The sequence below is a fragment of the Mustela putorius genome, unplaced genomic scaffold (genome assembly GCF_011764305.1).
Source record: "Mustela putorius furo isolate JIRA1106 unplaced genomic scaffold, ASM1176430v1.1 tig00000785_pilon_pilon_pilon, whole genome shotgun sequence".
In the NCBI taxonomy this organism is placed as follows: domain Eukaryota; kingdom Metazoa; phylum Chordata; class Mammalia; order Carnivora; family Mustelidae; genus Mustela; species Mustela putorius.
The window spans coordinates 5,201,852-5,220,374 of record NW_025421480.1 but is presented as its reverse complement, the minus strand read 5'-3'; the positions used below and the strand labels follow the sequence as shown (position 1 = coordinate 5,220,374).

General features: G+C 42.0%; 1 protein-coding gene across 1 annotated transcript in view; it reads right to left on the bottom strand.

Moving 5' to 3' along the window:
• Window positions 1-883: 883 nt before the first annotated feature.
• Window positions 884-18,523, bottom strand: part of KMO (kynurenine 3-monooxygenase) — a 46,464-nt gene continuing 28,824 nt past the window's right edge. Inside the window, 11 exon segments of the mRNA XM_004756753.3 lie at window positions 884-1,086; window positions 1,089-1,220; window positions 2,521-2,580; window positions 2,667-2,768; window positions 7,063-7,145; window positions 9,539-9,596; window positions 11,806-11,953; window positions 13,408-13,529; window positions 14,323-14,394; window positions 16,439-16,604; window positions 17,762-17,849. Of these exon segments, the coding sequence (XP_004756810.3) occupies window positions 1,024-1,086; window positions 1,089-1,220; window positions 2,521-2,580; window positions 2,667-2,768; window positions 7,063-7,145; window positions 9,539-9,596; window positions 11,806-11,953; window positions 13,408-13,529; window positions 14,323-14,394; window positions 16,439-16,604; window positions 17,762-17,849 (1,094 nt within the window). The 3' untranslated portion in view covers window positions 884-1,023.

Here is an 18,523-nt window from a genome sequence, read left to right as displayed (position 1 = left end):
TCGACGGTCAGTGTTCGTGAAGTTGCCATTTTCCCATGAGTCCTTGTTTGGACTAAACACAGCTCGTTAGAACTCAAGGATTTCTTCAACTATCTAAAAAAGAAATTGAACCATTTTATTTTGTTGCCTAATTTTTATTTCTTAGTTGACTGTCCTGCTGATGTAGCATCTTCACAATTAATCATGTCTGAAAGACTTCTGAGTGTTTCAGCTGGTCTACTGAAGAAGAACCAAAGAGAATATTTTCCCTAAAAGAACTTTTCAAAATCAAGTTTATCGCTGGTTAGTAAACTGCTTCTGGAGAATCTCAAGTGGAATCATTTCTATGAAAACTGTCTCCCTTGTTTCCTTTCCACTCTGTCATCTATATATCTGTTTAATTTATAAGTAAAACTTCTTGTTCTTCACTTAGTATGGCATCAATAACCCCCCTCTTTTTTTTAATCTTCAGAAGGTAATGATGGCTTTCGAAGATGGTGAAGTAAAATTAGTTCATTTTTGTAACGTTCTAGAGTGCCCCAAATTCCTCATTTTTACTTCCAGTTTTGGTAAGTGAAGCTGAGCTCTACGTTGGACTAGTTCCATTCCGGTGACCCAAAGTGTAATTTACATGTTAGGCAAATCGTGGTTTTTAGTCTTGGGTGTTACGAGTCCGTCCTATCGTGACTTTAACGATGTCCTTGAAAGGAAAGAGGTGATCAGCATCTTCCTTGAGGTCCCTGGTGCTTTACTTTTTGAGAAGTGAAAGAGATCTTAGTCACTGCACTTTCATATTTAGAATGACCACACCTATGTGTAGCATTATGGGAAAGCTGTATTTTGCAACTTAAACTGATAGTTTAGGGGTGGTCCCACTCCCAATAACCACAACGAACACACAGAGAAATTTTATACTGATTTTAATTGTAAGCAGGCATATATCTGTCCCCAGTGAATTAAATATGATGATGGAAACATGGCTTTGATCCTTAGTTTCAGTTATGAGGAAGTCCAGTTGCCGCGTCAGCATATTTACGTCACCGGCTAATGACATTGGGAGTTTTTTTCTAGTGACTCCATGGAGTTTGCAAGGAAACACGTCCTGTTTTCTGGAAGGAAGTGAGCCACTCCCATGGTCTTCTGAAGTAGTGCAGGGGTCTCAGGGACATGGAGCACAGAAATAGGTAGGTACTACCCATGGCTATCAATGTTCCAAAGAAAAAGAGTCCTTTGTTTATCACCTGTAAAAACAGCAAGAAGTCTCGTTTTATTTGTCCAGAGATAAAGATCTCAAAAGACTTCATTCTTGAACAACCAAGGAGTATACAACGTCTTCTTTGTTCTTTAACCTAAAATGGCAATTTAATGGCATGACCACGAGGTCAAGGCCTAGGATGGCTGGTAAGGTCAGGAATTTGGAGCTTCCCTTCTCTGTCTGTCTCTCTCCCTTCCCAGAGATAGCTGGATCCATGTGTTCTGTGTAATGAATTCTTAGCAGTCTGCCTTTGTATAGCCATACACACACGCACACACACACTTTAGAAAAAGAGCTATAAATGCGATCTTATGAGTCTGTTAGCCTCCCTTGGCTTCCTTGCTTCCCTTGACATAATATTCAAAATGCTTGATGTCCTGCTTGCCCTTCCAGCTGCCCCTCAGGCGGTTCTCACACGCCAGGGCTGCCTCCAGGGCCCCCCAGCACCCCCCCCCCCAGCACTCCCGTGCTCCACCAGCCGTGGTCAGCCTGCCCCTCCCGCCTCTGAGCTGCAGGAGGAGAGGGGCTGCTGCTTATTCATCTCCTGCCCAGCTCCGTCTCTAGACATTAAGTGCAGTGATTTGCTGAATGAATAAAGTTGTTAGATTCCAGAGGAAATCTAGGAATCTGAATGTCTGTGTACTGGCATCTCTGGGTGAGCTGCCCAAAATGAACGTGTTCGGGCATTAAATTAGAATTAGATTATGTGTTACAAGAGTTTCAACTCTGTCCAATTTCACAGGTTAAACCCATAAGAATATTGCATGAAGCAAAAGTCAATGGCTAAATACCATTTAAAAAATTACATTGCTAAAATACATTTAAAAGTTTAGAAATACTGCATCAAGGGTATCCTTGGTAGTTCAGTTGGTTTAGTGTCTGACTCTCGATTTTGGCTCAGGTCATGGTCTTGGGGTTGTGGGATCAAGTCCTGCGTCAGGCTCCAAACTCAGCACGGAGTCTGCTGGTCCCTTTCCCTCCACTCCTTAACCCACTTGTGCTCAGACACACTCTCTCTCCAAATAAACAAAATCTTAAAAAAAAAAAAAAAAAAGAAATACTAGCCTCGGTTCTCTTTTGCATTTCCTCCCTTGCGGGGCACTCCCTCTCTCTCTCCCTCTTGCCCGCTCTCTCTTTCTCCCTTTTTGTAATTTTGTTCATCAGGCGCTTTACCTCCTGTGTACCCAGGACAGTTTTTATTTGGAAGCAACCATGTCTGTCACATCATTTCTGAATTTGCCTGAAGAATCATAAGCATCACACTATGAACTTCAACTTGTTCTCACCTTTTTCTGCCAATGCCAACGCAGCTTTGCCTCATGGTATCTTATTCTGGAAAAGGTGACCTATAAGGAAGTTTAAAAAGTATTCTTGTGATCCTTTAATGGCTAAACAGAAGAATGAAATGAGATGTCTTAAAGCCAGACCTTACCATGGTATAGAGAGGAATGAAGGTAGATGGCATAAGAACCTGAAGAAGTCTCTCCACCTTCCTGTAGAAGATGAACCACCTGGAGTTGACGTGAGCTCGCATCTGCAATAACGGAAGACTCTTACAGAATACCTCCAGCGAATGGCGTTTATTTCTTTATGACAACACAGTCCCACTCACGGCAAAGCAGGACACAGAGTAGTCAACTTTGTATTCCCTTCACAGTCATTACCAAGCCTTTTTAGTGAAAGTATAAGACGTTACCTTGAAAGGTTGAGCAACTGCACAAAACCTGTGATAGAACACCACTTTGCTCAGGGGGCATTATGGGAACTCTATTTCAGTGAAAGGTTTGTTCAGCCAGATCTGGGGACCGTCTGTGGGACCAAAGATGTAACTAATTGCCATTGTTTACTAGCTGGTTTGAAATCTTCTTCATGGCAGGGAGGGATCGTTGAAGCTATGTCTGTCCTGACTTACTCCATATTGAGAAAAAATATCGTGTTTTTAGCTGTCTTGTTTTTAAAGACACCGGCAAGTTACATCAGTGAAGATTTTCAGTACATATGAAACAATTCTGCTCAAATGGAAATCCACATTACTTCTATTTTCTGTCTTTGGGAAAGATGGAAAACAACTGCACTCTTTTCCTTAAACTTGTAAATTTTCTCATTTGATCTCATTTAAAAACTGTGACCATAACTATTTATTGTGAGTTTTTTATGTGACTGGCTCAAGTGTAATTGTGTTTTTCTTTTGAGTATTAATCCTTTAACCATGAATTTCTTTGGTATATACATATTTTTTTCCAGTGCATAAGGCACCAAAGGATATTATAAACCTGCTCCAAATTTGCAGAGTATAATATTAACAGAGTTAAGATCATTTGATGTTTCTCAAATCTTCAAAATATGTTAATATATCAAAATTATATTTTCCTTAAAATAAAATATTACTAGCTCTACCAAATGTCTAAGGTTTGTGTTTGTGAATTATTGGTGATTGAAATCAGACATTGAATCATCTTTGTTACCTCCTAAATGTCCCTAAAATGTAGAGGGACATGATGTGTGTGGGTCATTGTCATGTCTACAGTCACAATCCACCCATATGCAAGGAATGCTCTGCGTGTGTGTGTGTGTGTGTGTGTGTTTGTACCTATTCTTATTCAGCATGTATGTGATGGGGCTGGAGCAAAGAAAACATTTGTGACTTCTGGGGGAAGGTTGCAGTGGAGGAGGACCCTAGGTTCACCTCATCCCATGGATACACCTATATAACAACCACCACACAGTGTAAAAACCCCAGAAAAATGACCCGAAGCTGCCAGAACAGACTCTCCACAGCTAAATATTGGGAAGAGGCCACAATTAAAGAGGGTAGGAAGGACAGAGACACAGTCAGGAGCCACACTGACCCACAGGACTATCCAGAGGAGGTCAGGACACTGCTGGCATGGAGAGGGGAGGGCAGGAGGCCCCACACCAGGCACCCTAGGTGTAGGACACCCGCACTGGGAAGACAAATCCACATAACATTTGGCTTTGAAAACCAGAGGGGCCTAACTTGGATAGTTCTTGCCATCAGCGGAGCTTAACACCTGGATCTTCAAAAATCAGATGGCTCTGCTGGGGGAGAGCTGGAGGGTGAGAGGAAACTGAGTCCCCACCCTTAAAGAGACAGCACAACAAAGAGAATCACTCATACACAATATAGTATAGAAGCAACAGTTTGAAAAAATGCCTAGGATATGCGAAAAGATTTATTTACTGATCTCAGAGCATGTGGGATTTATCCCTGGAATGCAAGGGTGGTTCAATATTCACAAATCAATCAAAGTGACACATCACATCACTAAGAGAAAAGACAAAAATCATATGCTAATTTCAATAGATGCAGAAAAGGCATTTGAGGAGCGCCTGGGTGGCTCAGTGGGTTAAGCCTCTGCCTTTGGTTCGGATCATGATCTCAGGGTCCTGGGATTGAGCCCCGCATCGGGCTCTTTGCTCAGCAGGGAGTCTGCTTTCCCCTCTCTTTCTGCCTGCCTCTCTGCCTACTTGTGATCTCTCTCTCTCTGTCAAATAATAAATAAAGGCATTTGACAAAGAACAACATTCATTCATCATAAAAACCCTCAACAAAGTAGGTTTAGAGGGTCTATACCTCAACATAATAAGGACCCCATATGAAAAACCCATAGCCAACATCATAGTCTGGTGAAAATCTGAGAGCTTTCTCCGTAAGATAAAGAACAAGTCAAAGATGTCCACTCTCACCACTTTTATTGGATATAGCCCTGGAAATCCAGCTACAGCAATCAGAGAAGAAAAAAAAATAAAAGGCATCCATATTGGAAAAGAAGAAGTAAAACTTTCACTATTTGCAAATGGCATTATACTAAATACAGAAAACCCTAAAGACTCCACCAAAAAACTACTGGAACTGATAAATGACTTCAGTAACGTTGCAGGACACAAAATTAATATACAGACATCCATTGCATTTCTATACACCAATAATGAAGTAGCAAAAGAGCAAGTGAGTAAAACAATCCCATTTACAATTGCACCAAAAATAATAAAATAGCCAGGAATAAACCTAACCAAGGAGATGAAAGACCTATACTCTGAAAACTGTAAAGTATTAATGAAAGAAATTGAAGGTAACAAACAAATGGAAAGACATTCCATGCTCATGAATTGGAATAAAAAACATTGTTAAAATGTATATACTACCACAAGCAATCTACACATTTAGTGCAATTCCTATCAAAATACCAACAGGCTTTTCTGCAGAACTGGAACAAATAATCTTAAAATTTGTATGATACCAGAAAAGACCCCAAATAGACAAAACAATCTTGATAAAGAAGATTAAAACTGGAGGTATCACCATCTCAGATCTCAAGATAAACTTTGAAGCTATAGTAACCAAAACAGTATGATACTGACAAGAAAATAGACATATAAGATCTACAGAAGAGAAGAGAGAGCTCAGAAATAAGCCAATTAACCTTTGACAAAGGAGTCAAAAATATGCAATGGGAAAAAGACAGTCTCTTCAACAAATGGTATGGGGAACGCTGGACAGCCACATGCAAAAGAATGAAACTGGACTACTTCACTACACCATCTACAAAAATTAACTCAAAACTGATTAAAGACCTAAATGTGAGACCTGAAACCATAAAAATCCTAGAAGAGGGCACAGGGAGTAATTTCTCTAATACCAGCCTTAGCAACATTTTTCTAGATGTGTCTCCTGAGGCAAGGGGAAAAAAGGAAAAATAAACTATTAGGGCTACATCAAAATAAAAACTCCTGCAGAGCAAAGGAAACAAGAGAACTAAAACACAACAAAACCTACAAAATAGAAGATATTTGCAATTGACATATTTGATAAACGGTTAGTATCCAAAATATAAACAACATATACATCTCAACACCAAAAACCCCAAATAATCCAATTAAAATGCGCAGAAGACATGAACAGACATTTCTCCAAAGAAGACATCCAGATGGCCAACAGACATACAAAAAGATGCTCAACATCACTCATCATCAGAGAAGTACAAATCAAAACCATAATGAGATACCACCTCCCACCGGTCAGATGGCAAAAATTAAAAACACCAGAAACAAGTGCTGATGAGGACATGGACAGAAGAGAACCATCAGGCACTGTTGGTGATTGCAAACTGGTGCAGCCACTGTGGAAGACTGTATGGAGGTTTGTCAAAAAATTAAAAATCGAGTTACTGTATGAATCAGTAATTCCACTACTGGGTATTTACACAAGAATAAGAAAACACTAATTTTGTAAAACATAGGCACTCCTGTGTTTATTGAAGAATTATTTAAAATAACCAACCTATGGAAATAGCCCAAGTGTCCCTTGATAGAGTCAAGGATAAAAAAAGAGGTGATTTATATGTATATTTATAATGGAATACTACTCAGCCATAACAAAAGAATGAAATCTTGTCATTTGCAACAGCATGGATGGACCTAGAGTGTATTATGATAAGTAACGTAAGTCAGTCAGAGAAAGAAAAATGTCGTATGATTTCACTCATATGTGGAATTTAAGCAATGAACCAAAGAAGAAAAAAAAGGTGACAAACTCTTGACTATAGAGAACAAACAGGTGGTCACCAGAGGGGAGGTCAGTGAGGGGATGAGAGGGGTGGTGGGGATTAAAGAGTGTATTTACCATGATGAGCACTGAGCAATGCATACAACTATTGAACCACTGCTTTCTATACTGAAACTAATGTAACACTGTATGTTAATTACACTGGAATTAAAGTTTAAACAATGTTATTTAAAAAGAAAAGAACTATCTGTTAGACTATTAGGAATGACCTCACGGAAGGGAGCCTAACCCCCTCACTCACCTCTATGTAATTGTACATGGACAGGTCTGAGATGGCGTGGTCATCTGGAATTCTCAATCTTGAATATTCAGGAAGACACACACCTAGGAGCCAAGTTGAATAATATATCATTTCCAATACAGTCTATGAAAATGTGCTGGCCTCTACACCAATCAAATTAAATGGCGGGACAAGTTGTAAAATAGGGACAAGAATAGAAACCTATGCCCCATGTTTTCCATGGAGACGAAATGAGAAAATGGACTAAAAAATAGAGCAAGATGCCCAACACATATGAAGTGTTCATTAATGCGAGTTGAGTCTCATTGTCAAAATCAGTATTGTTTCTTCTTTGTTCTGTAGTAACCAAGACCAGCGCTGACAGGATGTTCTGACATATAAACCCTCTACCCCCCCCATCATCCCTATCACATGCAGATCCATCCCACCAGGGCTGAGGTGGGAGGAAACAAAATGTCTCCACATCTGGAGCATCTGTGCAAGATGACTGGAAAAGGAAGTTAGAAAACCAAAAGAACTTTACTCTGGACCCTCTAGTCTCTTCTGATCCAGATACCAGTGTCCAAGGACTTCCTAAAACACCATCACACACAATTACTATGAACTCACTTCATGCCAGACTTTTAAAAAAAATATTAAATTAAATTTACTTATTTTAATTAACATATAATGTATTATTTGCTTCCGGGGTACAGGTCTGTGAATCTTCAGTCTTACACAATTCACGGCACTCTCCATAGCACATACCTCCCCAGTGTCCATCACCCAACCACACTATCCCTCCTCCTCCCCTCCAGCAATCCTCAGTTTGTTTCCTGAGGTTAAGAGTCTCTTATGGTTTGTCTCCCTCTGCAGTCCCATCTTGTTTCATTTTCCCTCCCTTTCCCCCCACAACCCCCTTCCCTGCCTCTCAAATTCATCATATCAGAGAGATCATATGATAATTGTCTTTCTCTGATTGACTTATTTCACTTAGCATAATGTCTTCTAGTTCCATCCATGTCATTGCAAATGGTAAGATTTCATTTTTGATGGCTGCATAGTATTCCACTGTAGATATATGTGTGTGTGTGTGTGTGCCACATCTTCTTTATCCATTTGTCTATCAATGGACACTAGAAAGTATTATGCTAAGAGAAATAAGTCAATTAGAGAAAGACAATCATCATATGATTTCACTTACGTGAGAAAATTACGAAACAAAATAGAGGATCATAGAGAAAGAGAGGTAAAAATAAAATAAGATGAAATCGGAAAGGGAGACAAACCCTAAGAGACTCTAAACTATAGGAAACAAAGTGATTGTTGCTGGAGGGGAGGTGGGGGGGTGAGGTAACTGGGTGTTGGACATTAAGGAGGGGACGTGACATAATGAGCACTGGGTATTATATGCAACTGATGAATCACTAAATTCTACCTCTGAAACTAATCAATAGAAAAGCTTTACACAAATGATTTTACTTAATTTTCACATCTCTCTGAATTTAGTATTATTGTCCCCACTTTATAGGTGGAAAAGAAAAAAAGAAAATCCAAGACTTCAAAAAGCTGAAACGACTCGCTCAAGGTCTTACAGCTAGTAAGCGGGTGAGTCAGGACGGGAATCTGGGTGTAGACTTACTACAGCCAGTTCTCTAGATCCATCCCTCACCTGAACAGGGTCTAAATTCAGAGGTGGCCTTTGAGACCATGGATGCAGAGAAGCAGTAAGCTACCCCCGGTCTCGGGCTATTATCAGCCACTTCTTTTACAGCTGAAGTGTTATCCATTTCATTTCACTTAATTTCAGCATGACATATAAAAATCTTAAACTCCAGGGGCGCCTGGGTGGCTCAGTGGCTTAAAGCCTCAGCCTTCGGCTCAGGTCATGATCTCAGGGTCCTGGGATGGAGCTCAGGGTCGGGCTCTCTGCTCAGCAGGGAGCCTGCGTCCCCCACCCTCTGCCTGCCTCTCTGCCTACTTGTGATCTCTGTCTGTCAAATAAATAAATAAATAAATATCTTTTTTTAAAAATCTTATACTCCACTATCTGTCAAATCAGTATATTGGGAGGTAGGTGGAATCGGTCTCACCCACAGGCCGATGGAACTAGCAGCTGCAACACTGATAACGCAGCAAGCAAGGAAACAGCGGAGCTCTAACAGGAGGTTCCGGGACTTGCTGTCGGGGACGCAGGAGCAGTTTCCCCAGGTGGAAAGGGAGAGCAAGGAGCACATTTTGGGCAAATGTTGGTTCTGGGAATTTCTTTCTTTGTGGGGATCACTGCACACACCTCCAGGTACAAACCTTAAAAGAAACTACATTCCCTCTCTGGGTGCTCTTTGTCTGACACGGGTACCAGTGGCGTAGGTTGCTAATAGAACAATTTACAATCCAGGACAGGGAATACACATCATGGGTTTGCACTCATCAGGGGTCAGAATCGGGTCCACAATTAATCATGTTAGTCCAGGTCCGTCTGACGGACTTTACTTACTAAAGTCATTATTGAATTTGTCCATTAACTCATCAAATACCAAGCAGTCTTCAAAGCCCTGAAATAAGAAAGAATGGGGAAAAATAAACTGGATATCATGAAAGCTTCTGAGTAATTTTGAACAGACTTTCCGCTGGTGAGTGTAAGTCATAGGATGTTTGCCTTCAACCCACACACAACAGCTGCTTAGTCACATTTGGCATTAAATTATGATTATAAAGACCATCAATGGCATTCTTGATGGCTTTTCTTTGCCTAATGCCTGTTGATCATAATGATTTGGAGTTTGATCAAAATTTTAAATTATTCTTGCAACTTTAATGGATTCCATGGCTTCTTTAAGAAACAACAGAAATGATACTGCTCTACCATGAGTATTTGAGTCATTTAAACTGTTCTGGTCTTTAAGCTTCACATTTAGAGCAATTAATGGCAGGATAGAACGCTCGTATTAATTCAGTTCCTTTAAGCCAAAGATTAAAGCAAATTTTCAATGTTACCAAGTCCACAAAATTAACCCTAATAATGTTCTCCACACAATGCAGTAGGGCAGAAGAAAATCAAAAGGTGTTTCCTGCTTTCTAGAAATTCAAACTATGGCTTTAGAGACAATATTTTAAAAATGTAAAGTTAAAAAAACATTTTTCACATCAATTATAGGATTACCTCTGAAACAAATAAACATACTTGGTTGGCATCTATACAGACTATCAGTTAGAGGACATTAGAAATGCAAAATACCATACAGGCTGATATTAACACTTTTCAATTCTTTACTTAATTAATTCATTTGTTTCCCCAAGAACCTATATGCTAGAGGCACCATTGAAAACCCATTTTAGAGACAAGGAAGTAAAGGTAAGTTTAAGTCACTTGAGCAAGAACATATTCTAATAAATCCTGGAGCCAGGATTTGAACTGGGCCTTATACTGCCAAGGCTGGGGCCCTTATCCACTATCCTAAAGTTGGTGTGTCCTTGGGTTTTCATAAAGCAAAGTGTTTACCACTGCTTTGTGGAAAATATAAGTGTTTAGATTTACAGCCTACTGACACTCGGGATAGATCCCCATCACCAAAACAATGGAGGGCTGTGATTATGAAGCTATCAGTTATCAGAAACACACAAAATAATTGTTGGTCTAGATAACTAATCTTGGATTCCTTGAAATTAATTTTGCATATCTGAGCACTCCTTCTTCTCAGAAATATTTTTTCTAGCCAGAACAACAAAAATTCCATGAAAGCAGTAGTATTCAACATCAAATCCATTTCATAGTCTTATTCAACTCTGTCAATTGTGTTTTCTTTTCCTTCAGAAAGAAAAAGTAGAGGGGCCCCTGGGTGGCTCCGTCATTAAGCGTCTGGGTATATGGGATCCAGCCCTGCAGGAAGCCTGCTTCTCCCTCTCCCACTCCCACTGCTTGTGTTCCCTCTCTTGCTGTGTCTATCTCTGTCAAATAAATAATACTTAAAAAAAAAAAAGAGAGAGAGGGCGCCTGGGTGGCTCAGTGGGTTGGGCCGCTGCCTTCGGCTCCGGTCATGGTCTCAGGAGCCTGGAATCGAGTCCCGCATCGGGCTCTCTGCTCAGCAGGGAGCCTGTTTCCCTCTCTCTCTCTCTGCCTGCCTCTCTGTCTACTGTGAACTCTCTCTGTCAAATAAATAAATAAAATCTTTAAAAAAAAAAAAAAAGAGAGAGAAAACAACAGTTTGGGCTCTTTTTCTTTTTGAGCCTAACATTTATATATTTATGTATAATCTCTAAAAAAATTTAAAAAAATTTTTTTTAAAGATTTTATTTATTTCTTTGACAGAGAGAGATCACAAGTAGGCAGAGAGACAGAGAGAGAGAGAGAGGAGGAGGCAGGCTCCCCGCTGAGCAGAGAGCCTGATGCGGGACTCGATCCCAGAACCCTGAGACCATGACCTGAGCTGAAGGCAGTGGCCTAACCCACTGAGCCACCCAGGCGTCCCTCTAAAAAAAATTTTTTTTAAATTAAGCCTTGAATCGCTGACAGTCAAGTTCCCAAATTTCAAGCTATCAATGTATTTTCCAACTGCGCCGAAAACCGCTTTACACGCCGTTGTTTTCTCCTAGGGGAAATCCCGGGATCAAGTACCCCAAGCCTTGACTCTAGTTAGTGACCTGAACAGCTGAGAGGATTGTGGGATTGACTCTGCTCAGACATTATGTGGCCACAGTTCTAGGCACCCTTGTTTTTTACGCGTTTTTAGTTGAGACCCACTGACTTGGGGAGAAAGGACTTACCGCATTCATTCCTTGCCCAAAAAAGGGCACAATGGCGTGAGCTGCGTCCCCCATCAGCACACAGTGTGACTTCAGGTGAAAAGAAGAGCACTTCACGGAAATCATGGGCTGCGCCGGCAGCAGGAAGAAGTCTCGTAGCAGGGCTTGCCTTCGGGAGGAGACCACCAGAACGTAAGCACCCGAGGCTGGGTGTTAGAGCCCGCACCATTCTTTCGGAGGTACTGACTCCATTACCATAGGGTTTTGTTGACAAACAAGACAAAAATGGCAGGAAGTAAACAGGAAAGGGGGAAACTGAAGTTTCCTCTAGTTCCTGAAATTCCATTGTCCTAATCACCTGTTTCGTTCTCATCGGTGTTAATCACATCCAACCAGAACAAGTCCGCATTTCAAGAACTCGAAATACGCCTGTGTTAGGTGTCATGAAATTTTCCTGCAATTTTCAGCTGTTCTGGTGTGTTTTAGGTTTTAATGGAAAAACTGAGAACGACGTGCGTCGGGTTCAAGCCACACAAACCAAAATTAAAATGAACACAACTTGCTATAGATTTGGAAACCCGTGAGTGCCAGCATCTACAGAGGTTTTGTGGCAGCTGTAAGCAGGGAAACAGTATATAACCTCATGAATTTTAAGTCTGGTTGGAGAGGCAAGAAATAATCACAAAACACAAGGGGTAAATTGTGGCAGGCAGAGATTTCCCAAGATCAGAGAAAGAGAGACCAGGGCACACTGGTCTGCTGGTAAGGATGGAAATTGACCATTTCAAAGAGACCTGCTGTGGGCTGGCAGTGGGCCACCCCTTTTATAGAGTTAGTGCATGTCACAGTCCACCCCCCCCCCCCGTAAGATCTCCTGATGCCCATTGTAAAGATGAGAAATCTGAGACTCAGAGCGGCATTAACCTCACATTGGGCAACATTGGGCTGCCTCCAGGAAAACACTGCTGGAGGCGGAGAGGGAGCTGGATTCTAGGGAGGGACCATGGGGGCAGAGGGACTTAGTGAGACCCAATGACAAGCCCCTGGGGAGGGAGGCGTTGACAGGGGGCAGAGGAGTCATAGGTCATAAACCAGACAGCTCACAGGCTAGCTACAAGCTGGAGGACTCTGCGCGGAGTGATCTGTAGGCAGGAACTCGTCCAGTCCTCTCAACCCTTTGGGGCGGGTATTGCTATGCACAGCCATGTTTCCGCGAGGGCCCTGCGAGCTAGGAAAGTGAACCCAGCTGGTAAGTGAGGACCCACGCTTGCACCTGCTGGGCCTTGGACCTGCGTGTCCACCAGCAGAGGGAAGCACAGCCCCGCTTTGCAGCACACCAACTCTGAGGGCCTGAGAGCCCCTGCAAGAGGCAGAAAAGGCCTGGAGACATGGGTGTCTAATGGGTGACTTGTGTTTCCCAGGGAAACTGGCCCTAGCATGGGGCTTTCTGAATCCTTGCTCACAGCACAACATCTGCTTTGGACCTTTGCTCTAAGGGAGGCTTCCTGTCCAGGACCAGCCACATGTGATGAAAACAGAAGTAAGATGCTTGGCCTTTATTTGAATTTTGATTAACTCAGACCAGTGGAGAGAAAGGCATACTCGCAACATCTCCAAACTTACTCTCCGATTAGAGGGATGGAATCCGCAAAGTACTTCTGGAAGAAGTCCATCACATCACTGTTGGTTACAAGTTTTTCAAACTCTTCAAAGGGCATGAACAAAGTACACGTGAAAGATTTATTCTGCGAGAAGAGGAGGAAGAGGGTGAGAGAGTGTAGTCTCGGGTTCTTGCTGTGGCGGAGGGGCGCCCAGCGGAAACGTCCAGGCTGGTGGGAAACAGAGCCTGGCTTTCTCTCCTCACTCCCGGAGAAAAGCCGCACCATGCCCCAGGTGCTCCCCAGCTTCCCACTCACCAGAATTTCTACACAGTAAACCTCAGCCATTTCACCAAGCAAACACCAACCTCCTTAGATTACTAATTGCAGACACTATGATCCTTGGATTAATAATCAGCTGGTTGGATTGAATTTTACCTCCATTTTCCTGTCTCTTGTTCCTTGTCAGATAACAGTAAGAGTCATTGGACCCCAGCACTGCTGCTAAGGGACTTAGAGGACCAACCAGAGGAATACATATTTAGGTCTAGAGAGCAAAAAAATTCTCTTAGGTCTAATGAAAGAACAGCCGTGCCCCTTTTTGACAATGTATATCCCAACGTCCCAGACACCTCACAGGCTGGAAGGACTGTCTCGTGTAGAGCCCGAATCTCTCTGGCTTCATCCGAAGGCCCTTACAGGGCAGGCACCACCACACAGATAGTGCCACTTGTCACTTACATGTGTTCCATCTCGTCTCCACTGTAAGTAACTGAATTCCTTCTGGTTTTTCCTCAGGAATCCCAAAGTTTCAATGATCTAATCACTAAACAGACTGAACGACGATGCCAGGTATACACATGCTGAGTGTGAAAGTAATTGGGCACACACCAGACACATAGTGACAGTGGCAAAATTACATTGATAAACTCTATATTACCATGTTAGGAAGCGCAATCATCATGAAGGTATTTCGAGGCCAAATATGCAGGTAATTAGGTTCCATGGCGTACTGTAAAGGGAAGAAATTGTATTTGTGTTGGATTAGAGCTCTAAGGCAGCAGTTCTAGAAAACTGACTTTGCTTGACTGTTTCTGTAGCGATTCAAAGAGTATCACACACTTGGTGATATGTATACCTACTGCTATTTAAGGTAGAAGCTATCTTAAATATGCTTTCTGTCCTGTCTTTAGAAATTCATATAACTTATGTGGGTTCTCGATACTAGACAAAATTCAATCACACACACACACACAGACACCCCCCCACACACATACATGTATATACATACACATTACACACACACGTAAACTATATATTTCTATGTCCACATATATGTGTGTGTGTGTGTGAGATATTTTATACATTAATTTTCACCTTACTTGTGGACTTATTTGAATGAACAGAAAGAACCTAAGTTTAAATTTCATGGGCAAAATAAAATTTTACCAATAAGCTTCTTACCACTTGCTTCCTACAACATAAATAATAGAAGGAAGTCTTTTCTTTTTAGAGACCCCACGACAACCCGATAGTGGTCTGAGTCAGTATTGATTGCTTGGGCAGATCAACGAACCCAAAGACCCAGCCGAACCTAATCCTGGAGGTTCCCCAGGCTATGATACACATAAAAACACGTAATCTGTTTCCAACCATTTCAAGTACGTGTTACTTGAAATTGTGACACCAAGAATAATATTTTGATGTTCATGCATATTTCACGACTCTGGGAAATAATCCTTTAAAATTTCAGCTTCTTCATTATCAAGTCATGCTCTCAATAGATATCTTTATCGACGAGTAGGCTCCAGGAATCCCCACTGGGCCCTCACCACAAGTGTCTCCAAACAGGAAATGTGAGCGAAACAGGTGCCTGCTATGCTTTGAGATGAGCCTCCCACCCAATCCTCCAAGCGCCCCTCCCCAGTAAGGGAGTTTCCTGGGATAGTTTTGGGACCATATTAAAACACTCCCAGGTCTGAATTCCATTGCTATGTCAAAACAGTGTTTTGTTTTGTTTTGTTTTTTTAAGAGCAGAGACTTTTTGTAAACCACGAATCCTTACTATGAAATATGAGCCCCTACAAAAAGTAAATGGTGATCTTAAATCTACGTTAGGAGGCATGAGTCCAATCAAGTCTGGGGCAATTTTTCAACAGAATCCTAGTATCCTATTACCCAGAATTATCAGATCCTGGGCCATGAGAACAAGCCTCCCTTGAAAACCGTAAAATTAGCACTTCAGAATTACTACATACTTTTGCGACCGGGAGGAAGAAATAAACAGTGATTCAATGTTAATACGGATCTGCCTGGCTGGTTGAGTTTGGCGCGTAGCCGGTATGTTAATAGCACCATCACAGATTGACTAATTTTATAGACGTCTGAATTTCAAATAGGAGAGATCGCACCTGTACCTTAAAAACGGATGTAGTCTATGCAAATCAAATTTTAACAAATGCTATTTACTTATTTTACCTATAAGCCAAGATCCTTACTGGTTTTGTTAATATTTTAATTTCCCTTAGTAAGTTGCTACATTTATTTGCTTATGACAATATTAAACATACCTAGGCTGTACTTGCCTCAGGCCAAATAGGGCCAAACTTGGGAACCCAGAAATGAGGAAAATGCAGTGGAAACCTCTTGGTAATGACTTGCTATTTGCTTTATCTAATGACTGTTATTTGAAACAATCATGAGTATAAGAGGTCTGGATTGTTGGTATACAGAAAGATCCAAAACCCATTTTTTTCCTCCCAAGAAAAAGTAGAAAAATGATATGATTATATCAAATTCCCTGTGCATTTTCAGTAGGGTACTGGGGATGCCTCTTCTTTCCTGCCCACTCAGGAAAACGTATCTTGAAGGCAAGGGAGAGAAGTGATATTATGAAGGGGATATTTGCACACCCAATTTACGTCTTACAAGGACTCTGACAGACCTCAGAATTCATCCACACGTGCCGCCTAGAACAAGTGCACTAGGTTCTGTGTCTTCCCTGGTCCCAGGGGTGGGAGGGCTGTGGGAAGGAGCCAAAGAAGGGAAGGACTTACATCCCCATTCCTGGGTGGGATCGTGAGCTCCATGTACCCGTGAGGAATGTACAGCTGACTGTAATCAAAGCGGGGTTTCTTCATGAGGTGGCTTCGGACAGTGGAATAGGCTCCATCACATCCTACAATGAGGTCATAAGTGACATCTATGGGAACTTCGTCAGATCTGAAAAATAACACATACCATTAAAAGAAACCATCTGGGGCGCCTGGGTGGCTCAATGGGTTAAAGCCTCTGCCTTTGGCTCAGGTCATGATCCCAGAGTCCTGGGATCGAGCCCCACATGGGGCTCTCTGCTCAGCAGGGAGCCTGCTTAACCTCTCTCTCTCTCTCTCTTTGTCTCTCTGTCTCTCTGTCTACTTGTGATCTCTGTCTGTCAAATAAATAATAAATAAAATCTTAAAAAAAAAAAGAAACTGTCTAGTGGTAAAAATGGTGATGTTCATCTACTTGGGTATAAAAAGCAGCAGCTCGGGGGGCCACTGCTCTGCTGTACAAAGGCAGACGCTTAACCACTGAGCCATCCAGGTGCCCCAAGATGATTAAGTTTTAAGATGCATTTGAGATCACGGCAAGAGGTATCTGTGAAGGTGCCGAAGAGGAAAAGAGCATGGATTAGGTTCTAAATAAGGATGGCGAGTGAGGCGAGTGAAGACAGAGGAACGGACTAGAGAGGCTCGTTTTAGCGAAGTGACCCTCTAAGAGGTTGCCGAACAGATTGGGAATCCATGACACATCCCAAGAATGGGACACAGGGCTAGGAGCTTCAGAGGAAACACAGGCAGCCAAGGAGGCAGCCAAGTTGTTTCCAAAAGAGGAGAGGAAACGCCGGGCCACGGGGGCTCATCTGTTTCAAGGACAGAGAGCCTTTGAAGGGAGGAGCATGGTTGTGGGACACGGCAGGACACTGAACCAGCACAAGAATCAAGAAGAACCACTGGTGCTGGTGTTCAGAAGGCAGCCCAGGCTGATTTTCGATCTGATTCTTTTTTTTTTTTTTTTTAAGATTTTATTTATTTATTTGAGAGAGAGACAGTGAGAGAGAGCATGAGAGGCGAGAAGGTCAGAGGGAGAAGCAGACTCCTCATGGAGCTGGGAGCCTGATGCGGGACTCGATCCGGGGACTCCGGGATCGTGACCTGAGCCGAAGGCAGTTGCTTAACCAACTGAGCCACCCAGGCGCCCTCGATCTGATTCTTTGAATCCCTTTTAGTAATCATTTAACTCTTCCAAAGAAGCCAGAGAACAAAGTGTACAGGTCCAGTTCTCCACTCCAAGCCTTCACCTCCGTGGTCAGCAACCCCCCTGACCCCGGGGATTACCCGAGCACCGTGATCGCGCCCTCCTCAGGATTACACTTCAACAGCCTGTGGCCAAAGTGCACCTTCGCGTTGGGGTATTTCTCAACGGCTGAGGAGACAAAGAAGAAAACCAAATAGAAATGAAATTCCAGTTCTCGTTTCACTTAATCAAATGGAAATAGTCATCGTTTTCTGAGAACAGTAGAATAGAGATGTTTATTCTCAAGAACGTAAAAATGAATTATTTAAAATGGTCTTTCGACAGCTACTTGGTGAATGTTCCAGGATCATCTGGTAATAAAAGTGATGAATACAAATCAACTATCTAAAAAAAAAAAAAAATCCAACCAATTCCAATATGCAAATTTTTACATTGCTATGATGGCTGTTACCCTGGAAAAGAAAGAGGCGGCACATATTTTAAAAGTTGCCTCTGACCTAAGACCTTACTTGTGATTAGAAATACTCAGCTAGGGGCGTCTGGGTGGCTCAGTGGGTTAAAGCCTCTGCTCTTGGCTCAGGTCATGATCCCAGGGTCCTGGGATCGAGTCCTGCATCCAGCTCCCTGCTCAGCAGGGAGTCTGCTTCTTGCTCTGCCTTCCTCTCTGCCTTCTTATGCTCTCTCTCTCTCTGTGTCAAATCAATAAATAAAATCTTTTTTTAAAAAATTCTCATTAAAAAAGAGAGAAAGAAATTCGCAGCTAAACTCCTTTACTCAAGCTATGCCTGAGTCTTTATCTCTTTTTAGTAAGTCTCCGAACTTCTGAGTCACGTAGTCACAAA